Genomic DNA, 23,714 nt, shown 5'->3' with positions numbered 1-23,714 from the left:
TGTAATAGTTTGTTATTTATCCCGCATGATAAATAACATACTCAGTGGTATCGTTATTTATCATGTGCATAAATAACACCTACACTCGCAATCAGGCCCTAGGAAGTAGATGTAGGACCTGGCACATGTGTTCATCGAAGGGGATAGTAAAGTGACATTACAAATGGAACAACAGTTGAAACATGCTGTGTGATGACACTGAAGTAGAAAAGTACACCCAATAAACTAGTTGCAAATGCAGTGGTTGGAAGATTATAATATTGGGCAAAATTACTGCACACAGCTTTGTGGATTGAATACACTTAAAGGTCCTTTTCATTTTTAAGATCAATGTACAACCTGATAATATTATGAATAGAGAATATTATGAGATAACCACGAATTTTAAAAAAGGTAAACAACTGTCCCTTCTTCAGAATGTGGCTCTGCACAGCATAGCCTTAGACATGGAAGGTCCTTGTAGAATTAAATTCTGTTTAACCTGCTCAAGGAATCACTTAAGAGTGAGAAGATCTTGTGTTTCTCCACTGAGTGCTGTTGGGCTGGCACATTCCTCTAATTGTTCTCTGAAGTTAGGAATCTTTTTCTTTGAAGTAATTGTATAGGTCCCTGGTGGTTGCATGGAGGTGTCAGTAAAGTAGTAGTAATAATTACTAAACTGTGTCAAAAATATTCAGGATTGGAATCTGTGACCCCAATCCTGGTGGTTATACCTTCGGTGACATTGCCTCAAAGTTGTGCGTAATTCTGAAAAGACACTTTTTGTTGCTATTGGACCTGCCTCAAAGCCTTCTTGCATATGTATGCCTAGTACTGTAAGTATGTGCTATAGGAACCTGGCTCACTAGCATGAGTAGTGAGGTATGTTGTGGGTCCTGGGACTGGGGTTGTGATGCTAGAAATCTTTTCAGATGGCAATTAGGAGTATCATCTGCACCTATAGACTTCTGAAAGGAGTTGCCTGTTCTTCTGGAATGTAAAGAATGGATAGCTGTTGAGGATACGTGATTTCACCAATATTTGCTAAAAGGCGAGCTTGTCTAAGCACAGATGGCAATTTAACCAGATAAAGATGTTTTGCCAGGGAGAAGGCAGAAGCTACGAGTGCAACACAGCCTAGGTACACTATTGCCCGAGATCACAGGTTCCAGTTTCCGAAAGAATTTGTAGAGGTGTTAAATGGGCGGTTAGCACAGCTAAAGACTTCTATTGCAACTCATGTACAGCGGTATTCCGAAGCTAAATCCTGGTCTTACTCAGACATTGACGCCAGACCATTCCAAATGGTGAGTTTCATCTATTCAATAAACAGTACATCTTTTGAACGCGCTTCCCATTTAAGTAAGTAAGTAAGCTTGTTAATCATTGACTTGCAAAAGGGAAACGTGATTTACAGAATGTAAGATTGATATCTAAGCATTCTTTCCACATTTCTAAGCCTGATAACTTTTATTGTATGTATTCTGTTTATATAGCACACAGGCAGCCAAGGGCAGGTTCACAGAACTGATAGAAAAGTACAATGTTAACAGATTTTAAATATGTCACGCACATTTTTTAATATATCCATGATAAAAACTTAATGATTTGGAATTGATAACACACATAAGAATGTTTATTTTGTTAAAGGAGATTGCTCATTATATAAGTTTTGTTTCACAATTGTATGGCAGGTATACACCTACTTGTTATTTTAAACTATATAAATATTACCACATAAATGAATGCATTATATTACCTACTGGCGACCACCAGTAGGTAGTTATAGTTAGGACCAGATTTCCACAGCAAAAGAGTTCTTGACTTACCTATTCCTTTGGCCATTTGACAAATCTTCACAAAAGTTTCCCAAAAAAGTGTCAGAGTGAGTCTTGTTATGCATGGGAAGTTTTGGGGTGATCCATCAAGCGGGGGCCGAAAAAAAGAGGGGGTAAAAAAGAAGTGTGTCTCCAATCACAATTCCCATAGGAGCTTTGAACACGACAACAGCCTGAACCGCTGAACGGAATTACACAAAATTTGGCAGAAAAGTAGATTTGGTTACACAGATCATGCTTTCAGTTGTTTGGTGTAGATCGGTTTAGTAGTTGCTGAGAAATTAAGTAAATCCAAATTTGTATATCTGGGGCCGGAACGACTTCACAAAAAATAACAAGCTCATGCAGGGAAATACAGAGCTCTCCACCCGGAAGTGTTGACATCTATTTTGGAACTTGGCTTCAGTCGAGTCCCACAAGAAAAAAAAAAAAAAAGTGGACAGGGCAGGCATACTCAGACCCTAAAACCTTGGTTTAGGGGTTCCCTTGGCACCCTGCCACAGTAAAAAAGGATTTTGGGCCAGATGTAGGTGGCCCAATACCGGTCGGTAACAGCCGAAATTACCGAATTTCAGCCGTTACTGACGGGTATTGGGCATTTGGGATGTAGGGGAGGATTCGGTACATAACGAATCGGTATTTACCGATTTGGTATTTACCGAATCATCATTTACCGATTCGGTATTTACCGAATCGGTAAATGACATGTAGGAAGCACTTTGAAGAGTGCTTCTGTGCTTTAAGGATTCGTTATTTACCACCAAGTATTAGTTGGTGGTAAATAACAAATACCTCTGTAAATGCAAATATGTGCATTTACACCTGTGCCATGTGACAGACATACATGTGTGCCACATGTGCACACAAGCACTATTCAGGGGTGCAACAGGGTATCAAAGTGACACCCTGCCACCCTTGGCTCTTTCCCTATTTTACCAAATCGGTAATTACCAATTCGGTAATTGCCATTCATTCCTATGGGCCTCCAGGCCCATAGGAATGAATGGCAATTACCGAATCGGTAAATACCGAATCTTAACAATTCGGTCATTTTTACCGAATTATTCGCTACATAGGATTTACCGATTCTAAAATACAGAATCGGTAAAATTTGGTATTTTAGAATCGGTAAATCCTATTTACCTACATCTAGCCCTTTGTTTTTAAATTCAAATTGATTTTCTTGAAAAATTCACGAATATAGCTGTGCATTAAAAACAAATCTCCTGCGCTTGTTTCAATTGTAGCACCGGGGTAGGCCAGGTCCCTGGGGCATGCAGGGATTATTAAAAAAATGGAGGGTTGCCCGGGCCTAAAAATGCCCTAGGGACCACCAACTCCCGGGCCTAATTCTACCAGTAAGCGGGAGGGACGTGCAGGCCCACAAACTCCCAGGGCCACAAATTAAATGTTTGGGGCGGCCTCGTTGGCCCCTCTGAGCCCCAGGGACCACCACCTCTCTGGGGCTAACTTAAACATGGAGCGAGGGGGCCGCAGGGCCCCCAGCGCCTCACGCAGGACCACCTTCTAGGGTTTTCTTTATTTTTCTCTGCCCCGGGTACCACCACCTCCTTTGGGCGGCCCTAGCAGAAGAAAAGACGGGAGCCACGCAGCCCCCCTCCTGGAGCCAATAATGGCCTTGGCGACGGTCAGTACCAGGGCCAGCTCTTGCTATGTCTCGGGGTACCCACCCCAGGACATTGCTGTCTGCTTTTGCTTGGCAGAAGGGTTGACAGCTCCTGCCAAGCAAAATCAAACACTCCGGTTCCAGCGGGCGGGAGCTGTCAAAGTGCTCCCGCCTGCTGGAAGCAGAGGTTTCATCTTTTTATTTTTCCAGACATGTGGGCAGGGAAAGAGATGAAAAGATTGCTCCAGCATGGAGGGAGCTGCCTTTCCAGAAGCTCACTCCATTCAGCAGCAATGATGGCTCCCGCAGAAGGTGGCGAGCTGCCAAGGAACCAGGGGCATTCGGGCTCCACCTGCAGACCCCAACGCTGGTGACTGGGTGCCCTAGGTGGGCACCAGGGCATCCAGAATTACAAGGCTGGGCCAGGGGGAATATGGTACCTGGGGCTGAAATTGGCCTGGAGAAGGGGGCACATGCCCCCCACTGTATTGTAGCTCGACTCCGAGGGATGGTTCCCCAGGGACAAAATTGGCCCAAGGAGGAGGGCCATTTAGCCCTCTCCCCCATTTGTTTATGGCTGGGCCCTGGGGGATGAGGCCAAAATTAGCCCTGGGACGGGTGCTGCATAGCCGAGCATGCAGCCCCCCCACCCCCATTCAAATGTGGCCTGGCCACTCACACATCTACTCACAAACCCACTTACTCACCCACAGACCCACACAGACACTCATAAACCCACTCACAGAGCCACTCAGGGACTCCTGCAACCACTCACAGACCCAATCAGTGACTCACACACCCACTTACAGACCCACTCAGACACTCACTCACAGGCCCACTTAGAAATACACGCATCCAATCATTGACCCACTCAGAGACTCACACACCCACTCACAGCCCTCTCAGAGATTTACACACCCACACAACCACCCACTCAGACACTCACACACTTTCTCACAGACCCAATCAGAGTCTCATGCACCTACTCACAGACCCACTCAGAGACTTATGTACCTACTCACAGATCCATGCAGATACTCATGCCCCCACTCACAGACTCATGCACCCACTCATGTGCCCACTCACAGACCCGCTCACACACTCATGCACCTACTCACTGACCCACTCAGAGACTTATGCACCTACTCACAGATCCATGCAGAGACACATGCCCCCACTCACAGACTCATGCACCCACTCATGTGCCCACTCACAGACCCGCTCACACACTCATGCACTCACTCACTGACCCACTCAGACACACACACCTCCAATCACAGACTCACTCGGAGTCTCAAACACCCACTCACAGACCCATTCAGAGAATCATGCACTCACCCACAGACCCATTCAGGTACTCCCAGACCCACACAGAATCTCACGCACCCACTCACACTCCCATTGAGACACTCATGCACTCAGTCACACACCCACTGAGATACTCTTGCACTCACTCACACACACATTTTTAAAGTTTACAGTTAGGAAATAGAATTTAAAAATCCTTAGAAATTAACTGAAAAAACAAAGGTTACAGAATCAGTATAGCTACACTACCATTTCACTCTTACAAAACCAAAGAAATTCAGCAGGTATAGTTACCCGAGCTAACTATAACTTATGCCCCTGCAATGCATTGCTTATGACCTCACATCTTACATCACTCATGACATCACTGATGACCTCATCTACAGACTCACTTGCACACCCACTCACACCCCATATATCCTCTCATACACACACACAACCACTCACATACCCATTTACAGACCCATACAAGTACTCACACAACCACTCACTCTTCCATAGAGCCACTCAGACACTCACTCACTCACTCACTCATACAGGCACTCACACAACCATTCACTTACCCATACAGCCACTCATACAGCCAGTCACTTACCCATACAGCCAGTTACATCACCACACAATCACCCATACAGATACTCACACACCCACATATTCACCTATACTGTCACTCACACACCCACTTACTCACCCATACAGCCTCTCAACACAGCCATTCACTTACTCATACAAGCACTCACACACCCACACAATAACGTAAATACCTATTCACACATCTCTGCAAGCACTCACACATCTGCTCATTCACTCATGCATCCATTCACACAGACACTTGTTCTACAAAATAGCCACTCACACCAACTCACTTAACCAAACACCCACTCAAACGGCCACTCACTCACCCATACAGTCACTTACACACCCACTAACCCACCCATACTGCCACTCACTCAGCCACTCACTCACCCATACTGCCACTGAAACACCTACTCTCTCACCAATGTAGTCACTCATACAGCCATTCACTCACCCACACAGCTAGTCATATACCTACTTAGCCATCCGTAAAGCCACTCACACACCCATACAAGCACTCAGATACCCACTCACACACAAATACACAGTCACACAGCAACTCACATCATATATGTTAAAAATAGTATTACTCATTAGTAATACAGAAAGTATACAATTTTAGCGTTTGTAGTACCTTGGTATATATGTTTAACACTCACAAACTTTTAGAAAACACTCACGCTCACTGGATGATGTCATCAGTGATGTCATTTGAGATGTCATGAGTGATGTCATGAGTGATGTCACTGACCATGTCATGAGCGATGCAATATGTGAGGTTATAAGCAGTCCATTGCGGGGGTGTAAGTTATAGTTAGCTCAGGTAACTATAACTGCTAAATTTCTCTGCTTTTGAATGAGTGAAATGTGAGCCTAACTATAATGTCCCTGTAACCTATGTTTTTTCAGTAAAAAGAAAAAAAAGAAGGAGAGTCTAATGAAGAGCCACAAACATTCAAAGTGAGTTTGTGTGGCTTTTCTTCTATAACATGCAGAGCCCTGTTTCTTTGTAACTAGCCTTACATCATATTACACCATATTATACGTATTAACAAATCAAGTCAAGAGCGATGTGATATATGAAGTCATAAGCATTTCATGAAGGTAGGGCAAATTATAGCTAGAACACTAAACTATAACTGGTGAATTTGAGTGTTTTGTTGTTTTTTAAAGTAAGCTCTTATCTTATTTCCTTACTTTACCATCACTTTACCATTTGTTTCTTTTCAGTGGATTTCTGTTTTTTAACATACGTTAAGATATTATTACAAAACCTAACTATGATGTCACCTTATCCTTTACTTTATCAAGTGAATTTTTGTGGTTTTTACCATGTTCCAAGTGGAGCTTACACCTACCCCTCCGCATGCAAACAACCCTTCCACGGCACCCAGTCTACGGTTGTATGCAGCAGGCCAGGCCCTGTGCCCACCACCCAGCATTCAGGCACTCTCTACGTTCCATAAGTCCTTCAGCCATGCTCAGGGGAGGATTTGCCACAGAGCCTGAGCTCAGGCCTTTCCAGACACCCAAACCTCTCCTGCTGGCCATCCCCTCTGCTGTGCACAGCCTTTGTTGCAATGTGTGGGCAGGCCCTTCACCCACACCCTCCTGGCTGGCTACCGCTTCACTGAGCAGGCCCTGTGATCACCAATCTACAGCGAGGCTGAGGATTGGCTGCATTTCCTGACCTCCAGCCAGGTATTGTGCCCACGCCTACGTAGCTAGCTGAAGGATTGTGGCATGACCAGTCCAGTGCCCAGTCCAGTGCCCAATCCTCCACTGGCACCCAGCATGACTGCTACACATACCCTCCAGCCATGCGCTACGCACATCCCTCCGAAGGATGGCTACCTCTCCGCTTTGCACTGCCTTTTGCAGTGCGCAGTGGTGAGTTGGTTGCACGGCCTGGTACCAGTAGGCTTGAAAAACTATCTTCTTAGCAATCAATTTGATTTATAACTATTTTGGGATCAGCATAAATGACCAGGAGTAGTGATGGGAATCATATATTTCCATGAGGGTCCCTGCTGTGCTTGACTTACTTCTGCTGATTTCTCTTTTTTCTATAACATCAGAATATTTTCTTAGCGCAGAAACTTCTTTCCTTACATTTCCGTGCAGTATGTGAGAAGTTTTCCTTCAAATGTAAACATGCAGATTTTTCAAGCTGCACTTAGGTGTATAAATGGGGTGGAAAGAACCAAGGGTAAGGTGTGTGAGTGTCTGCAAAGTTGCACATTTCTAGTATTAATCTATCTTTCCAGTGGCTTCCCTCCACTCCATTCAACCCTCCACCCTATTAACCCCCATAGTGCTACTCTTGACTCCAAAGGTACTGCTGGGGAAGTACCCAAGCCGGGTGAATTTCATGTAACACTTGTTCTCTCTGAGTATAAACTGCAGCAGTTCCTCAATCTGTTTTCAGAACCTGAGAATACGCTACTGATGGCGCTTTCTGTCCACCTATGTTGAATTCTATTGTGCACAAAAGGTTAATCAGTCTCTCAGTGCTTACGTCACTGAGCTATATTTACCACCTTGAATTGATCAATAACATTAACTTGTTTTACTATAACAACCAATCACCACAAAAAATCCGCCTAAGTAATATCAGCCAATGCGTCACAATCCTAATTTTAGCACCAATTCAATACAGTTCATTGCTCATTAAAAACACAATCCCAGTGCTGGGACTGAATCCAGAGACAGGACCCTGGCAGTATAACATGTCTTCTTCAACAAGTCATATGTCGTATACCATCCTGACCACCATGCTGGTGTGACTGCAACAAATGATGGACGGAATGCTGAATGATTCAAACATTCTCCCCCAGTCAAGAGATCCGGGTTAAATCCATCATTCTTTTGCTCACTATGCCACCCAGTTTGAAAGGTCGAAACCGGTCCTAGGATGCTTGTTTCCAGTCCAGTGAGGACCTGGATTGGCAGTTCAGGCTGGACTGTTCCCAATGGGCGCAGGGACTGATTTGCATATGGCTGGGTCCAAACTGCAATGGCATGGTGAGCAAAAAATCGATGGATTTAGGCCCAGATCTCTGTACTGGGGTTAATGTATAACATTGTTCTGCATTCTGTCCATCAATTGTTCTTTGTGCATCATGCAGGTGTAGCACAGGGAGCTGGGCCCTGGCAGGGCCACCCACCACTCACCATCCCAAATTATCATGAGGGAATTCTGGGGAATTCAAGAGGATCAGGAAACACTGAGAACCCCCGTACAAGGGGCAGAACGCCCACAGGAGTAAAGATATTACTCGTAAGTCCCTTTGTGAATATGGAAAAGTAGTAAAATTAGAATTTCGGTCTAAGTTTACCTTTGTGAATCGGGCCCATAATGGTCCCTCATTTGGGTCAAAACAAGAAAGTGTACGGCTCTGACGCAATTGCGAAGTTAAATAAATGATTTAAGTAACATTAATGTAAATTACCATTTTTTCCAATATCAACTCTTAATATAAAATAGACAGAAAGAATGAGATTGGGGCACTAGAAAAGCAGAGAATAAAAAAGGAGAGGAAAGAAAATAAGAGAACAGAGGAGAACGCGAATGATATAGGAATCGAAAAAAAGAAGAGAGCTGGGAAAAAGAAGAGAGTCCGGAAAGTGATGGGGTGAGGAGAAAGAATGTCTGATAGAGAGCGACATTCAAGAGAAAGAGGAAAAAGTGAGAGATATAGGGATATCATCAGAGAGTAGAGGCCATTTGGAGAGGACAGAGGTAGGTAAAGATTGGGGATTGAAGAAGGAGAATGTGAAAAAGAGAGGGAGGGAGAAAGAGACAGAAACATAAAAAGGAGATACAATGAGAGGAGAAAGTGTGAGACATTGAGAGTTACAAAGCACAGAGAGAGAAGGAGCGTTTAGGCTAAAGGCATAGAGTGAGGCACAGACAATGGGGTAGAAGCAACAGCACGGACACGAAACCCCTCTCTGAACACTAGTTGTGATACCACCGAAGAGAGGCCAATGAGTGAATGTGTATGTATGCCAATTCCTTCCCAATCCCAACAGTTACAGCAACCCAGATAGATTCAGATGCCCTCTCTCGCCTCTTTCCCTGCGTACATCTTCTCACCACCACACATACATCAGAGTTAGATAATGACAGGACTGTGCACACACAACCACACACACACCCATACACACAATCACACACAACCACACTCACCCATACACACAATCACACACAACCACACACAATCACACACACACAATCACACCCACACACATGCAATCACAAACACAATCACACACACCCATACACACAATCACACACAACACACTCACCCATACACACAATCACACACAACCACACACAATCACACACACACAATCACACCCACACACATGCAATCACAAACACAATCACACACACCCATACACACGATCACACACAACCACACACACCCATACACACAATCACACACAACCACACACAATTACACACACACAATCACACCCACACACATGCAATCACAAACACAATCACACACACCCATACACACGATCACACACAACCACACACACCCATACACACAATCACACACAACCACACACAATCACACACACACATTCACACACACACATACAATCACAAACACAACCACACACATACACACATACAAAACCACACACACCTTGCATACTCACCAGTGTAGTGGAAATCCCCCCTTGACTGACAGAGCTTGCAAAGTCTCCCCTCTTCTGCAGACTGGTTTCACAAGTGCGTTGTGGCAGGGAAGAGGCTTCAGCACTTGCCTCCACCCCTCCCTGTAGTCCACCCAGCCCAGCAATCTGTAAAATGGTCTTCTTTAGATGATGGAGCTGCAGTAATTGGCCCCGCTCCTGCCCTCATTACCGGGGATCAACGAGTCTTTCTTCTAATGGCGGAACTGGATACCCAGACTCATTTAAAGTCTGCCCTCTCCAACCCGGAAGAGAGAGAGAGAGCGTTCTATTAGCTTGTTTTTCTGTAGCTGCTTTCTGAGATAATTGCGTGTGTCTTCCATGCTCTCCCCCAACATAAAGAATCCGAGAAATTAGATTAAAATGATCTAAGGAGGGCAGACAACAGAGAGACTCAACTGATGGTTCAGGGAGAGGGGAGGTGGAGTTAAAGACAGACCAGCAGAAAGATGCGGCGGGAGAGAGAGATGTAAACAAGGGTGGTCACAGAGGAGTCAGAGGCAGCGCTTAATTTGTACAAGAATAAGGGGCACATGCATCAAGCTAATTACCGGTCGCAAACGGGCCGACTCGCCTTTTGGGACGCATCAAGCCCAAAGTCATTCGCAAAATAGGTAATTGCAAAATTTGCGATTACCTATTTTGTGAATGCAGTTAGGGAATCGCAATTTGCGATTCCCTAAATGCAATACAAGAAGCATTCTCAGAATTCGACTTTGTATTAAGGAATCGCAAATTACCATCCACTACAAGTGGATGGTAATGTGCAATTCCTTAAAAAAATGCACAAAATTGCATTTTTCTAAGTGCCATGTGGCGCACACACACGCCCTTAGGGCAGTGGTTCCCAAACTGTGCGCCGCGGCGCCCTGATGCGCCGTTTTGAGTAGCCTGGGGCGCCGCGCACAATATGGGAAAGATAGCGTTTGGACGTGTGTAGGTAGTAAAATATTATGCGTCTTTTGTCGCCCTACCGTGAATGCAGGATGAAGCTTATTCCAGCCGCAACATACGGGGGAGTCACGGCTCGCTCATTAACTCATTTATTTGGTTTATTTTGAGAAGTTGAGTTTGAAAGGGACAAGTTATAAATGTGCAGTGGCCCCCGAAGTCTCGTCGGAAAACAGGACAGCATCTGACTTACTGAACACGTAGTAGGCCCCTCGCAGAACAAGATGATTTCAAATATAGCTACAACTTGTAAATGTAAAATACAGCCATGTATAATTATATCCTGACGGCTGTTCCGCACTTTGTGTGAACTTGAAGAAACACTGCGCCTGATTTTATAAGCCAGAAATTCCAGTGGGCAAAGTTGCGGCTGTGGAAATAGGCTGCATTGCAGCCAGGATTAATTTCCTGTCCCCAGTCTGACCCTCCGTATATTTCTGGAGGTATAAAACTTTTTCTGGAACTGATACTACCTGTCCCGGTTGTATGACATCACAACGTATGCTTTTACCACGCATGCCATTACAACGCAGTTTGTACAACGCAAGTCGTTACAACGACTTGCGTTGGGGGGCGCTGGATAGTGGAATAGTTACATTTTCAATTCCAACTCCAGTCCCCGTGGATAGTAGGGAAGGTGTTGGATAGAAAATTAAGCTATTCCCTATCCTCCAGCGCCCTCCAGCGTAAGTCGTTGTAATGACTTGCGTTGTAATGGTTGCGTTGTAATGGTAGTGCGGGGTAAAAGTTGTGTTGTAAAGGTTGTTCCCCCCTGTCCCTATTACACTTCTGAGGGTTAGCCACCTGCAGCAAACGACTGTTTACGTCCAGTTTCAGGATATAATATATATTCAGGAAAAACATGGCTAACTCACTTCTTGGAAATACTTTTATGAAATCTTAACAGGTTCTAATGATCATAAAATAGCTCAGACTGGTTGAGCATGGCTGCGGCAAAGAACCGTGTTTACGTCTACGTCACGCATTTCTAGTCTGTGTAAGGTAGCTCAGTGTAGGATAGCTATAAAAAGTATAAATCAGTTGGTATAAATGCTTTGCCGCAGAGATCATTCTGTGAACTGCAGGTCGCAAGTTACAGTCCAGTGAACTTAACTAGGCACTTTCTGCAAAAGGGTGCATGCAGGCTGCAAGGCACGAGTTTTTAGCCAGTCCTTCAATAAAGATAAGGTTGACAAATGGATTTATTAAGTGGCAAAACAAGTTTGTAACCCCTGAACGCAATTTAAAGGACATTGTTATCACTCACTGTCTATTTCCTGAAAAACGTTTTTGAATAAAAAAGTAATGCAAGTTTTAGAATCAATTCACAGCTGGCTCGAAAATGAAGACAATTTGCACCAAAAGCAATATTTCTCAAAGACATCTCCGAAGTATGTACCCGGGAAGAAGCTGCTAGTGTGTCATCAATTTCGACAGATGACAGACAGCAGCTTTGAAGCAGGAGTTGGCTGTTAGGCGTGAGGGGAGCAGACCTATGTGATAAAGGCACCTGGGCAGGGACTGGCAGTGGGCACACGTGTGGTAAATTCAAAGTCATTCATGTCCTGTGCCCCACACTGACCTGGGATGTAACCGGGTCATATTGCCACCTCCACCTTGTGCAACTGACTCTACCTTATCCATACCAGCATGCTACAAAACTGCCTCTTGCCCGTCCATTCTTCCTGCCATGAGACTGGCTCTACCCCAGCCCCACTGAGCTGGCTGGATCTTATGCAGCCCTGTCTTCTGCCATTCATCTCGTTCTGCCCCCAACCTTACTGTCCTGCCCTGCCTCAGCCCCTGTGACCTGGAGTGTGCCTACTTTTAGCTCTGCCAATGCTCGATGACCTGGCCCCACTGACAGTATACATTACTTGTTGTTCACCAGCCCTCCCAGTCTGCCACCCAACTGACTGCCCCATCCCGTTTGTACTAACTTGACTAGGCGACTGACTCTGCCCGTGCACAGTGACATGGCATGCGACTGTCACTGCATCACCCGGCGTACTGCCATTTTCTGGTAAGTAACTTGATCTGACCTGTTTTGGCCTGCCAGGGAACCTTTAATAATCACAATTGCTCCAAAACATGACTTCCTCTGCTTGTCATCAATTGGAAAAAAAAAGCGTCCCAATTAATTTAAGGAAGACAACTGGAAGTACTCCCGAGGTCGGGCTTACATCCCCCCACCGGTAAAAAAATGGTGGGGAGCCACGACCAACTGCCAATTTAGTCAAGGGAGCCACAGGTCAAAAAGTTTGGGAACCACTGCCTTAGGGCATGTGAGTGCGCCACATGTGCACACATGCCAACTTTGGGGGTGCATCAGGGTGGCCTTTTGGCCTCCTGGCACCTGTGAAATTGCATTTTCAATTTGCGATTACCTATTTGGTAATCGCAAATTTGCGATTGGCTTCCCATTCATTCCTATGGGCCTCTAGGCCCTAGGAAATGAGAAGGAATCACAATTTTTTTAGCGAAACCCACATGCATAGGCAATTGTGATTCAGTAATAGTGATTTCTTAATAATCGCTATTATGGAATCGCAATTGCTTAGCTTGATGCATGTGGCAGTAAGTGCCGAACCCAAAGTTTTGCTCATAAGCGTGCGCCAGCGCTACGAATATCAGCGGTGCCAAATACCCCTCTGTGTTGTCTTGATTTCATCTGATGCCTCATGCATCCGCCACCAGACACTCCCTGCCTCTTTCTCTCATTCCTGCAGGTTCTTTTTCATCCATGCTTTCTCCTTTTGTCACTGTTTTTTCGTCTGTCGCTTCTTTCTTGTTTCTCCCTTTTGTGTTTTTCTTTCTTTTCCTCCATATCAAAGTCTGTTAAGAAAAGATAAGTGCCAGGCCCAAAAAATGCCTACCGGTGGGCCTCACCTGCAACCACCAGCTCAAATTAAGCACTGATCAGGCAGGAATAAAGTGGGGGTCAGAGTAAATTTGGAGTGAGAAAGAGAGGAAGAGTAAGTAGTAAAAGCATAGCAGTGACACTTGTAACCTCGAGCAGATGCGGCTCGTGCAGGGAAGAGAGGTGGGGCAGTGGGGCCGGGTTGAGGGAGATTCAACAGACGACCACGGCGGAAAATTAAATAATAATAATTTTTCCCTCGTCGTCTGTCGAAATCCCCCCTCAGCCGACCCCACTGCTCTTACCGGTATGGGCCGCGGCTGGCCTCAAGAGGTACTTTTTCATATGGATGAAACAGGAATTTGAAGAAATCGTCTGAATGAATGAGACAATGCAGTATTTGACAAAAAGGAATACCTTTGCCATTTTATTGAAAGACTTTGGGTTAATCTTTCGGCAATGCAAGTAGTTCGCGGCAAATTAACCAACCAGGTACGGTACAATAATATCGCTGTCAGATTATGGCCTGATATAAAGATTGTGTACTTAACATTTTTCTTAAAGTTATAAACCCATTTGAGTCAACCCCGATGCGATGATATTTTTTGTACACGATATTTAGACCACAATATTTATTTCACACAATATTTTCTGTGTAGAATATCCTGAAATACAACTACGTGCATAATTTCTCAGAAAGACCCGACACGTTAATGGGGAATCATTTTCTTTATCATACCTGTTTTCGTATAATTTTTATTTCAGTTTCCTTGTCATATATTTAAAACTTTTTAAAAAAGAATTGGGGGTTTTCCTACCTTTAAACTTAATTGAAACGATGCCTGAGGGACTCACCACACCCGGTAGTTGCTCACAATTAAGGCCTTATTTAGCGTTTGCTGGCAAGATACTCCATCGCAAACATGGTGGATATCTGTTCGCCATTTTTGAAATGCCGTATAGCCCCTTGCAGTTGTAATACAGCTGTGTGTTATCCGTTTTGTTTTGATGGAGTATCCCATCCGCCAAACTCTAAATAAGGGCCTAAAACACTGGTGCAAAGAGGGTGATTCCATCTCTTTTCTGATTTCCTTTGATGCTTTCCCACTGTGTATGGAGTGACCCAAACTCTGGCAGGGTTAGGCAAGGATGTACACCCTCCATATCAGACCTTCAATAAAAAATGTAGGTCTGTATTGCCAAACAGAATGTCAAGCTGGCTGAGACACTACTGACAATTGGGAAAACCTTATGGGTGTTATCAAGTGCTAGGGTCATGACCTGCTTCTGATGTGTTAGACACAGGTGTGTAACCTAAATCAGAAATCTCATGAGGTTCTGAGGTTTAAAGTGAACTACAGACACTGCATAGCTCCTTGGCCTTCCAAGGGTATCTAGCAGGTACATAATCTGTGTGATAGTTATAACAGCTAGGTTTCTACTTAAGGCTGTGTAATCTAGGAGTGTGTGCCCCTAAGTATGTGTGACAGCCAGAGAGATATGATGGACATAAACATTTCACCCCAGGCATTCCAACAGAAAAGAAATCGAGTCCTACCCTTGAAACACAGAACTTTTCATACTCTCCTTCTTGTCCACCAACACCAATATACTCTGAAACCTTAAAATTGTACCCAGCGGATGAATTTCACAAGCGATAACGTCACCTTTGTAACATTCTACAAACTCAATTGACCAAAATGGCAGGTCAGCACCCCAGTGACTGAAGAGCAGTCTCAGAATATTGAATGACCTTCCACTGTAGGGACAACACGTGAGACCTTACTCCTCTTGTAAACATGAAGAAGAAGGTGTCAACAATAATAACTCAGGCAGTGTAATTAGTTTGCAGTCCTTTTGGAATCCTAAGATTATGGAATTAGGATTTTAAATCCATTTAAACCTATGAAAGAAATTGCCAATTTCTGAAGGACAGTCCCCTGAAAAAAGTAAACTGAACATGGACCAAACATGGCAGGAGTCTGTCTTTCTTTCTTCTAAATTCCCTCTCATTCTGATCATAGGGGAGGGTGGGGTTCCCAATCATGGAGCCAGGGTTCAAGGCTGATGTGACGCCACCAGAAATGGCTTTGGAGTGGGCCACCCAGTTTAGGGTAGAATGCCTGCGACAACACCTGGAGGCATCACTTCTTTTCACGACTGACATGTAAAGCATGGTGGGTTTACAGAGAATTGTTTTTGAATGAATTGACATGTAAAGGCAAGATATCTTGAACATCAGACAAGTCTTATGATGAGCATAGAATCAGTTTTCTTCCTTCTGCAGTCGTTCTTGCGAAGAGCGCATAGTCAGTGTTCTGTTTTATTTAGGAAAGATTGCGCTGGATCGCTAATATCATGAACTGGAGGCATCTCTGATTAAATTAAGCATAAAAAACATTAACAACTGAGGGAGTACAGGTAAAAGATTTAATGCAAAATAGCAGGGTATAATATCAGAATATTTACATAAAATGATTGTTAGTGTAGTATGTAAGCTGAGCATTTACAGAAAAGAAGCAACTTAATTTCAGTCTAACATTCCATGCTCCCAGCTCTCTGTACTTCATTTTCCTCAATGGAGTTCAAAACATTCTAGTGTTGTAAAAGTGGGTATGGCAACATCTTGCACATTTCATAGTAGTTTAATGTAAAATAACATCAAAATACAGTTAAAGAGAAACAAATATATAATTTGACAATAGATGTGAAGTAGCAGGTCCATTGGACCAAGTAAACAAAGAACAATCGGTGTTCTTTAAAAATATGTGATTATTTTTTTTTATAAAACAAAATGGAACACTTTCTTAATATAAAATAATGAGCAATTCTTTCCCAACAGTTACAAACACAAATAAAAAAAGAACTATTGCATTGTAAATACAATAGCGCTCTGTAATAGTTTGAGTTCAGTTCTTTGTTAACTTATTTGTGGTGAAGGATATTACATGTACCTAACTTCGGGCAAAGAATCCAGCAGTGTTTTTAGGACGATTTATGCAGAATTTCTTCTTCTCTAAAAAAACCAATTAGCACAAATTAAAGAAAATCTATTAAAGTGTACTTTTCTGTCTTAACTTTATAACTTTATTTACCTTGAATGATTAACTCTGATAATGTTTCATTTTGTTAATACTGATTTGCTTAGTTCTATTAACGTTTCAATATATCTTCAGAAATGACATTTGCAAACATAAAAAACATAAAACCAAAAAAAGTTACTTCAGATTTTTGTTTAACACACAAAAATGATCAATGTCTTTCCTAGGACCATTACAAAGCGATTCTGAAGCTACATGTAAAAGTCAGAATCAGACTTTATCACTGTTTATAAAATCTCTATCTACAAAATAATGCCTCATTAATATTAATGAGGTAGGTGCAATTTGTGGCCCCTCTAGGAATGCTTAGCATTCACAGGGTTGGTGGTCTGCTGAGGTCAGCAGACCACCATGTCTGTGACTTCTTTTTTAATAAAGCAGGTTTAAAAAAAAAATGCAGCACGTTTTCCCTAAAGGAAAATGGGATGCATTTAAAAAAGAAAAATGAAACTTTTCAGTTTCATTTTTTAAGGGCAGGAAGTGGTCTCTGGGACCACTGCCTGCGCTTAAAAAATATTTTCCCACGTACCCACAAAGGGGAAGGGGTCCCCTTGGAACCCCTTCCCCTTTTCGAGTGGTTTACCACCTACTTGAAGTAGGTGGCAAACTGCGAGTGTTTTGTGGCCACAAATGCGGCGGCAAAACATTAGTACATAGCATGTAGACTAGCTATTTGGAAGGGACGCCCCTTCCTAATAGTGAGTCGCAAATGCTATTTTACGAGTCAGCGACTCACAAAATAGTATTTGTACATGCTATTAGCCTTTTTTGCGTCCTCAAACGGGAGGATCTCCCGTTTGCGGCCGCTAAAAAGGGTCATACATCTGGCCCCAAATGTTTCAGTGTACTGACTCCCGGGCTCGCTTGCTTGTACAAGACACCGTCTGTTTCAGTGTGCTGACTGCAGTGCTCACTACATGTACAAGGCACTATGTTATTCAATGTGCTGACTCCAGCGATCACTGCTGGCATGAGCGCTGACTGCTTGTACAAGGCACTATGTGTTTCAGTGTGCTGACTCCAGCGCTCACTGCTTTTACAAGGCACTATGTGTTTCAATGTGCTGACTCCAGGGCTCACTGCTTGTACCAGACAGTATGTGTTTCAGTGTGGTGACTCCAGGGCTCACTGCTTGTACAAGACACTATGTGTTTCAGTGTGGTGACTCCAGCGCTCACTGCATGTGCAAGGCACTATGGGCCATATGTAGGTAAATCTCATTTACCGATTCATAAATACCGAATTTTACCGATTCGGTATTTATGAATCTGTAAATGAGATGTAGGTAAAAATTCGGTATTTTTTACCGAATCGGTAAGATTCGGTATTTATCGATTTGGTAAATACCGAATCGGTATTTGCTATTGATTCCTATGGGCCTTGAAGCCCACAGGATTCTATAGCAAATACCGATTCGGTGTTTACCGAATTGGTAAAAATACAGAATTGCTAAGGGGGACAGGGTGTCACTTTGACACCCTGTTGCACCCCTGTAACTGGCGTTTGGACCATGTGGCACACATACATGCCCTTAGGGCATGTCTGTGTGCCACATGGCACAGGTGTACATGCACAGATGTGCATGTACACAAGAATTCGTAATTTACCATGCAATTGTATTGCATGGTAAATACCGAATTCTAAAGGCCCTGTAGCACTGTTAGAAGTGCTACCTACATCACAAAATACATTTTCGGTATTTTTACCGAATGGTAAATTTACCGAACGGGTAAAATTTACAGAATCGGTAAATTTACCGATTCTCTATTTTTACCGATTTGGTAAAATTACCGATTCGGTAAAATTACCGAAAATGTACGTTTTTCTGGTCCCTACATCTCCATAGCCCTTTACCGGTCGGAAACGGCCGAAAATCTGTATTTTCGGCCGTTTCCGACCGGTAAAGGGCTACCTACATCTGGCCCTACGTGTTTCAGTGTGCTGATTCCAGCGCTCACTGCTTGTACAAGGCACCATGTGTTTCAGTGTGCAGGCTCCAGCGCTCACTGCTTGTACAAGGCACTATGTGTTTCAGTGTGGTGACTCCAGCGCTCACTGCTTGTACAAGGCACTATGTGTTTCAGTGTGGTGACTCCAGCGCTCCCGGCTTGTACAAGGCACTATGTGTTTCAGTGTGCTGATTCCAGCGCTCACTGCTTGTACAAGGCACCATGTGTTTCAGTGTGCAGACTCCAGCGCTCACTGCTTGTACAAGGCACTATGTGTTTCAGTGTGGTGACTCCAGCGCTCCCGGCTTGTACAAGGCACTATGTGTTTCAGTGTGCTGATTCCAGCGCTCACTGCTTGTACAAGGCACTATGTGTTTCAGTGTGCTGATTCCAGCGCTCCCGGCTTGTACAAGGCACTATGTGTTTCAGTGTGCTGACTCCAGCGCTCATTGCTTGTACAAGGCACTATGTGTTTCAGTGTGCAGACTCCAGCGCTCACTGCTTGTACAAGGCACTATGTGTTTCAGTGTGCTGACTCCAGCGCTCACTGCTTGTACAAGGCACTATGTGTTTCAGTGTGCAGACTCCAGTGTTCACTGCTTGGTTCTAGTCGTCAAGTGCTCTTGGAGGTCACAGTGTTCTTTCGCTTTATCACAGTTAAAATATTGATCCGTAGATAAACTGTGACCATAATATAATTTCGGAAATATAATCACAAGTGAGTTAATAATTAATCAACCTGTACTTTGGCAGTATTTGAAGAGTCGCTAAAATGGTTATGATAAATCTTTGGATCAATATTTTGCAGAATTACAATGTATCTGTTCCATTTCTAAAGCGCTTTAGACCAGAAGACTTGTGTTTTAGTGACCTGTTTGAAGTGCGATCCAGCGCCCACCACACGCCGTGGTTGAAGACTAAGCTGCCCCCTTGAGCTCGCACTGAGGTTAAGGTGTCTGTGATTACCTGACACTGCGGGTAACACACTTACCCGTGGAACTCTGATTGCGTGGCAGTCGACTCCATCCACTGGTTCAGTATACCTTTTTATGGATGTGTATGTCTCTGCAATGTACTAGATGACATCTTCTCACTACTGGTCCTGAAGAAAGCTGTGCCACCTCTAAGGATGGTATGAGGCTGAAACATGTCGACCATCACCGTACTATGACATGTTCAATCCACTCCTTGTATTGGTTTTGCTCTTAATCCTGACTGTGGGATGCCCCAAGAAAGTCTTTGGTGTCCTCGGAGTTAGTTTTATCTCTCACAAACTTTCTTCCACCCTTTTTTTTTTTTTTTGGTAGAGTTTTATATAGCGCGAACTAGACCCGAACCGAATCAGGTATCAGAGCGCATTACATATTTTCCAGTTACGTTACATGAGGACACACTTTCATTTTTCTCACCCTTCATCACACCCAGCTCACCTACAGGTTTTAGTAAACCTCTATTTCTACACTGAAAACATCCCTGAGCTCCTCCCTCTCAGAGAGGGGTTATAGCCAGCTTTGAGACCACGCTCACATTGCGAGGAGGTTACCCTATGATGAAGCATGCCACCTTCGGGTGGGTGAGGGAAACCGTCCTATAAAAGGGATAGTCCTGCCCTCCTCTACTATCTTCCACTCGATCCAGGGGCCTATTTGTGTTTTATGACTTTGTCATCGAGGAGTCGTCCCCTGCTGGCCTGTAAATCTCCTCAGGCCCTCTTTTGTGTGTCTACCTTAGTGTGCTGACTCCAGTGCTCACTGTTGTACAACGCACCGCGTGTTTCAGTGTTCCGACTCCAGGGCTCACTTGCTTGAACGAGGCACACATTTTATATTGCATTTCTAAAGTGCATTAGATCAGAAAGCATGTGTTTCAGTGTGCTGACTCCAGCGCTCACTGGCTTGTACAACACAACACGTGTTTCAGTGTGCTAACGCCAGCGCTCACTGGCTTGTACAACACAACACACGTTTCAGTGTGCTAACTCCACTGGCTTGTGCAAGGCACTATGTGTTTCAGAGCACTGACTCCAGGGCTCACTTGTTTTGTACAACTCACCACGTGTTTCAGTGTGCTGACTCCAGGGCTCACTGACTTGTAAAAGGCACTATGTGTTTCAGTGTGCAGACTCCAGGGCTCACTGACTTGTAAAAGGCACTATGTGTTTCAGTGTGCAGACTCCAGGGCTCACTGACTTGTAAAAGGCACTATGTGTTTCAGTTTGTTGACTCCAGGGCTCACTTGCTTATACAAGGCACCACATGTTTCATATTGTTGACTCCAGGACTCACTTGCTTGTACAAGTGACTATGTGTTTCAGTGTGCTGACTCCAGGGCTCACTGCTTGTACAAAGCACTATGTGTTTCAGTGCGCTGACTCCAGGGCTCACTTGCTCGTACAAGGCACTATGTGTTTCAGTGCGCTGACTCCAGGGCTCACTTGCTCGTACAAGGCCCCATGTGTTTCAGTGTGCTGACTCCAGCGCTCACTTTTGTGCAATGCACCACATGTTTCAGTGTGCTGACTATAGCGTTCACTTTTGTACAAGGCACTATGCTGACTCCAGGACTCGCTTCTTGGTATCCACCCCCATGAATGTCAGTCCGCCCCAGGGGCGACTCCTGCGCTAAGGTGGAGGAGCGTCGCCCCACTGCTTTTAGAGCAGTGAAAAGAGGTCAAATACAACAATATTAACAAGGTTATTATCATTTTATTTTTGGTTGCAGCGGGCTGGGTTAATGCAGGCGGGCTATTGGGTCAGGGTGAGAGGAGGAGTGGACTATGCACACTAAGTGGGCATGACTGCTTGGCCGGCTGTAAACGGCCAGCCAAGCAGTCATGCGCACTTCGCATATTCCCTACCAGGCTGTAATGGACAGCCTGGTAGGGAATATGCACAGGCTCCCTGTCTTGATCTGAGCGCCGATCAATGGCGGCCAGACCAATCACAATTCTGCATTGCAGCGTTGTGATTGGCCCGGGGGAGTGTTTGTGCCCAGGAGCATCTGCAACTTCTTCTGGACTGGAGTCAGGAAAAGCAGAGACAGGAGGAGCGATGCGGCCGGCGGAGGAAAGGTAAGTGCGCTTTTAAAAGAACATTTTTTCAAACACCCCCTGTCGTCTCCTTCCCCTGCCACTCCCGCCTCACCACCCCCATTCCCTACTCGCCGCCACTGGTCCGCCCACACCAGTACTCGCTGCTGGGTATCAACATCATGAGTCTACTTGTTGCAGCTGGATTATGTCTACTCACCTTGCCCAGCTGTTGTGCAGATTTTTTCTTCTGAAAAGGCCTCATCGTGTTAAGGTTTGTCCTGTTGTTTAGACGTTTCATGAGAAGTTGTACCCAGTGCTCCTTCGGGTCTCCACAAACGACCTTCCCTCTCCTGGACATGCGGAATCTGGGAATAAAAGATCAATAACATTTATTCATTTTGTGAAATTCAATTGTGCCCATCACAAGCATTTTTTGTTGTCTTCGTGTCTTTTATCTTAATGTGAGCATTTTTTGTTGTCTTTGTGTCTTATATGTTGATGTGAACAGCATTAAGAAAGTAAAGCTGGGCAGTCAGAGCTAAGAAGCTTTCTTTGAAATGAGATTAGAAATCTACTCCTGAGTAGGGGCTGGATCATTTATTAGATTTCAGGAGGAAAACCTCAAAGTGCACACTGTGGCTCCTTTTTTTTTTTCTTCAGAGTTTTATATAGCACGAGCTTGACCTGAAGGTATTGGGTATCAAAGCGATTTACACGAGCATCAGTTGCGTTACACAAGGAGACATTATTTTTTGTTAGGCACGGGGAGATTAACGGCCAGATTCATCATTGTAAATCCGGCTCGGAAAGGGCCAGATTCTGAGGATCCGGCCCTTTGGGAGCGCTATTTTTGCATTTGGGATTCATCATCCCAAATGCAAAAATCGCAATTACCGAAATCACTTAATTGCGAAGAATCACATTTAAGAAATCTCAATTAGAGATTCCTTAAATGCTATTCATGAACATTTTTAAAATTGCAAATTCGCAATATGGGGCCGCTGTTTACCGCGAAGTGTAACTTCGTGGTAAATAGCGAAAACCTAGAAAAATGCACTTTAGTGCATTTTTCTAAGTTGTATGTTACACACACACACATGTCCTTTGGACATGTGTGTGCGCAACACCTGTGTACATTTGCCTTTCAGGGGTGCTACAGGGTGTCCTTTGGACACCCTGGCACCCTTGAAATCGCTTCCTTATTTGCGATTCGCTAATTGCAAATAAGGAATGACTCCCCATTCAGTCATTCCTTATTTGCGATTAGCAATTAGCGAATCGCAAATAAGGAAGCTGTAGAAATCGCATTAAATTGTGTGATTTCTACACGAATCCCGTTTTGCGAGTCTTTAATAGCGATTCCTTAATAATCGCTATTAAGGACTCGCAAATCGGGACATTGATGAATCTGGGGGTAAGTGATTTACCCAGAATCACAAGATGTTGTGCGTCGTTGCCGAGACTCGAACCCGGTTCGCAGATTTGAGCCCTAACCATTTGGCAGCATCCTCCCCCCAACATCCTTTTCATCATTTAATAAAAGTACAATTAACACCAGTTGTCTTGAAGACAATTAAGGCCATTGCAGTACCATGGGGAATTTTTCCTGACTACAGGAAATACCAGAAACGCAAGAAAGGATCTAAAAATATTTTTATCTAGTAGGGCTTTTTCACTTTGTTGAAAAGGAAAGATCTCTAGAGGCAGTTGATGAAAATTGTGATATGATTTGTAACAGATATGTATCAAACAATGTGCATAAAAAAAACTTCCTGATATATTAG

The 23,714-nt window shown here is 44.1% G+C and overlaps 1 protein-coding gene across 3 annotated transcripts in view; it reads right to left on the bottom strand.

Moving 5' to 3' along the window:
- LOC144799924 (C-C motif chemokine 25-like) overlaps positions 1 to 23,714 on the bottom strand; it is a 70,884-nt gene that overhangs the window by 11,066 nt on the left and 36,104 nt on the right. The window contains exons 4-6 of one of the 3 annotated variants that reach the window (XM_078671550.1): positions 22,148 to 22,295; positions 16,804 to 16,865; positions 14,249 to 16,224 (exon numbers count right to left, since the gene is read on the bottom strand). In XM_078671550.1, the coding sequence (XP_078527676.1) occupies positions 16,845 to 16,865; positions 22,148 to 22,295 (169 nt within the window). In that variant the 3' untranslated portion in view covers positions 14,249 to 16,224; positions 16,804 to 16,844. Of the gene's footprint in view, positions 1 to 14,248; positions 16,225 to 16,738; positions 16,866 to 22,147; positions 22,296 to 23,714 lie in introns of those variants that run through there. The other 2 variants (XM_078671551.1, XM_078671549.1) reach the window with 2 other exon arrangements.

The sequence above is a fragment of the Lissotriton helveticus genome, chromosome 12 (genome assembly GCF_964261635.1).
Source record: "Lissotriton helveticus chromosome 12, aLisHel1.1, whole genome shotgun sequence".
Classification (NCBI taxonomy): domain Eukaryota; kingdom Metazoa; phylum Chordata; class Amphibia; order Caudata; family Salamandridae; genus Lissotriton; species Lissotriton helveticus.
This window is presented reverse-complemented; position numbering and strand designations above follow the sequence as displayed.